The sequence below is a fragment of the Zingiber officinale genome, chromosome 6B (genome assembly GCF_018446385.1).
Source record: "Zingiber officinale cultivar Zhangliang chromosome 6B, Zo_v1.1, whole genome shotgun sequence".
Taxonomy (NCBI): Eukaryota; Viridiplantae; Streptophyta; class Magnoliopsida; order Zingiberales; family Zingiberaceae; genus Zingiber; species Zingiber officinale.
This window is the reverse complement of record NC_055996.1, coordinates 85,508,697-85,512,026: the sequence shown is the minus strand read 5'-3', so window position 1 is coordinate 85,512,026 and position 3,330 is coordinate 85,508,697. Positions and strand designations below refer to the sequence as shown.

The following is a 3,330-nucleotide window of genomic DNA, read 5'->3' as shown; positions in this document are numbered from 1 at the left end:
CTCATCTTTCTTGGTGCATTCATTCACTGATTTGAGCGTCAATTCTATGTTTTGCAAGTGATCGTGCAAGCTTCGAAAAACAATATTCACCAAAGCATCAAACTACGATTAAAAATAAACTATTTTGTGTTTTGCAGGATCAAATTCGCTAAATCGTCCAGCCATCTCCAAAATTGCTACCTCGAACTTCCATATCACCACTTTGGATCATCAATATTCTCCATATACCATAAAACAACTCAGAATAAGCAAAAGAACAACCATAAATCCAAGATACGATCTTTAAAAGTTTATATCCCCCTAGCTTATTTTTAAACAATATAAACACACCAGAAAGTGGCATTCTAACCAGGAAGGTATTAGTTTTCTCGGATCAGTTTGCACCGTTATAGGCATATGATGCACACTAAACGCAAGTTATACCACTTAGTACATTCTAGGCAAGTCTTGCAAGTATGTCCTTCCAAGTGACCTTTTAGGCATTTGCAACCTTGTCAGTTTGCACTGCCTCGGTCTTACCAGTAGATTTGACTTTCTTTGCTTCATAGTCTTTCACGGCCGCTTTGATTGCATCTTCTGCAAGCATGCTGCAGTGAAGCTTCACCGGGGGAAGTGAAAGGTGTTTGGCAATATCGCTATATAACATCACACGTAAATAATATCATCAGATCAGTAATGAAATCAGATTATAGAAATGGTTTTCTCAAATAACTTTTAGTACAAAGGTAGGGCAAATGCAAAAGCCAAAAAAGATGGTGAAATGAGGAAGCGACCAAGCAAAAAAACAATAGAGAATATTCTAAAGTACAACAAACGCTTAGGCCATAGTAATAAGAAATTCCAAAGTGTACAATACATTATATTCTTTACCTCAATTGTAGCTCAGTGAAACATGACCATCGGAGTAAGAACAGAATAAAATTAGAGTGCAAATTTATAAAACAGTAAAATTACTACATCACGTGGTACCTTGAGAGGTATCTCCTACTTATCAGTAGAAAATTAATTATTAATACACGGAAATTGAAAGACTAGATAAAATCATAGAGTTGTTCAACTAATCAGTGTTGCTGCACAGCTGGGGAAAATTTTGTGGAAAAATCTAACGATAGAAAGTCAAAAACTCACAATATGCACAACAGTCGAATTCATTCATAAGAATTGTAGCCAAATATATATCCGAATACCTCCATTTGATGTACACCTTCAAAAATCACCTAACTTGTTGCGGGTTATAAAAAGAGAACTACGACGTCAATTCATGAATGGTAAGTCAATTCATAGCTGGATTATAACCAGTATAAAAAAAAACTCCTTGATAGATCAGAATAATCAAATATGTACCGGCATGGTCATTGTTAATCAAGTTGCAAAAAACTGTCATTGATTATTACTTTTTAGTAGTTTCCAGTTTTTTGCTAGACGCCCAAGAAATTTATTCTGCAAAGCCTTTGTTACATTGAAAGTTTGAAACTATTTGAGATTTGCTAGTGGATACTATTTGGGTCAGAGTCAGTTGTTTCCATAACATTCCAGCCTTCCAAATAATGGTCTGACTCTGATAGTTTAATTTTTTTTTAAAGCTCAATCATTCCAGTTTTACCTGGTGCTCATAAATTATTTTAACAGAATTAGCCAACAATACTCACTGATCTTGTCTATATAATGGAAAAGAAAGTAGGGTATTGAATTATGACCAAGTAATCCAGATTTGTTTGGGTCATGATTGCTTCCATCTAACTGCAGCTCTCTCCGACTGAGTCTCAGTTTTTTTTTTCTATAGTTCTAGATGTTTGTGCTGCAGAAAATATTAGTCTTGTCTTCTTGAAAGTTCAGCAACCTAGCTATAGTACCAAGTTATGGAAAATCACTTACGTATTTTTTATGGATAACACTTCCTCCATTTGCTTTCCCTTCACCCATTCTGTAGCTGCAATTGATAATAGATCAATATCATTTGATGCATTATGGAAGAAACAACAACTTATTGACATTGAATAGAACCATAATAAGGACAACCCGGTAACTTATGCATACAAAATGCTTTTTAAGACGAAATAGAAAGTTCTCTTAATGAGAAAATGCCAACGATAATTAACAGAATCAGAAATTGATATCTGGATCTTGAAATATGCCAGTGAATTGCTAATGATTTGGTCAAAGGCTTTTTTAATGTCAGCCACAATAACATTTCAACCATTGTTTTTCTCTTAGCAAACAAAGTGAGAAACTTGTCAGGTCCCCAGTTGTGTAGGCGCTTCAAGTTCAAGCAAGGGAACCAAATTAGCTACTGGATTCAAGAGTTGATCACTAGTCAAAAAAATGTTTGTCAACAGCATCTATTCATTCTATTATTTTCATTTCCCTAGTGTTTCATTGTGTCCGAACCCTAACTACAATGTTTAAAGAACAACATCAGAACAATGTGAGCAATTGCTTTCAGGATTCAAGTATTCGTCGTGGAAATGTTTTCCTCCTTAATTTCCTATAAATATATAGCAGAAATCGTTTCACATCCTTCAAAATTGCTTATTAATAGCCCTCCAAATTGAATCATTGACACTATGAACAAATTCCAAATAAAAAAAAAAAGACATAATTGAAACAAACTAAAAAAGGGCATCGAGCAGATCGGAAATTAGGGTTTAGAGGTCATACCGACAGAAGATGACGCGATGGCCGAGCCACAACCAAATGTCTTGAAGCAGGCATCAACAATCTTTCCGGTAGTGTCGTCGACCTTGATCTGCAGCTTCATCACATCGCCGCACGCCGGCGCTCCGACAAGACCCGTCCCCACCGACGGATCGTTCTTGTCGAAGGATCCGACGTTCCTAGGGTTATCGTAGTGGTCCACCACCCTCTCGTGGTATCCCCGCCAGGCCGTCGCCGACGCCGGCGCCCGTTTCCCCAACCCAAATCCTAGAATCCGCCTTCCCGCAGCCCCTAACATTTTCGCCTCGCCTCTATCGCCCACCCAATCTGTCGATTTCTCGATCGGCGAACTGAGCAAAAGACGCAAGCAAGAATAAAAAAAAAAATGAAAGGCTGGAATTTTTTATCCCATCCAAATCCACGATTATCAATTAAATTTAAATACCAATAGAGTGATTTTTCCCCCTTATTACTTAAATACCAATAGAGTGCTTCCTTTTATTTTTCACTCTAAAAATATCTATAAAATATTAATATTTTATATTATGCGAAATTACTTTTTTTTCAAATAAGTCATCTCTAATGTATTAACATATTACATTTTATTGATTTACCTCTTTAGATATTCAACTCACACCTTTCGGACGGTGCTGATTTTTAATTGAGCCAAATGAA

The 3,330-nt window shown here is 36.3% G+C and overlaps 1 protein-coding gene across 1 annotated transcript; it reads right to left on the bottom strand.

Moving 5' to 3' along the window:
• Positions 1–245: 245 nt before the first annotated feature.
• LOC121992936 (iron-sulfur cluster assembly protein 1-like) lies at positions 246–3,030 on the bottom strand. The gene is made up of 3 exons (XM_042547580.1): positions 2,659–3,030; positions 1,876–1,930; positions 246–635 (listed from the first exon to the last, which is right to left on the bottom strand). Exons 1-3 carry the CDS (start codon positions 2,951–2,953, stop codon positions 476–478), a joined length of 510 nt encoding a protein of 169 aa, XP_042403514.1. The 5' UTR covers positions 2,954–3,030; the 3' UTR covers positions 246–475.
• Between the last annotated feature and the right edge of the window lie 300 nt (positions 3,031–3,330).

Bases quoted from the DNA above. Each gene is read 5' to 3' on its own strand.
- LOC121992936 (XM_042547580.1), bottom strand. From the start codon at position 2,953: ATGTTAGGGGCTGCGGGAAGGCGGATTCTAGGATTTGGGTTGGGGAAA. The intron at 1,931-2,658 runs GTATGACCTCTA...TATCAATTGCAG, and splicing joins CATCGCGTCATCTTCTGTCG to CTACAGAATGGGTGAAGGGA. The intron at 636-1,875 runs GTAAGTGATTTT...GATGTTATATAG, and splicing joins GTGTTATCCATAAAAAATAC to CGATATTGCCAAACACCTTT.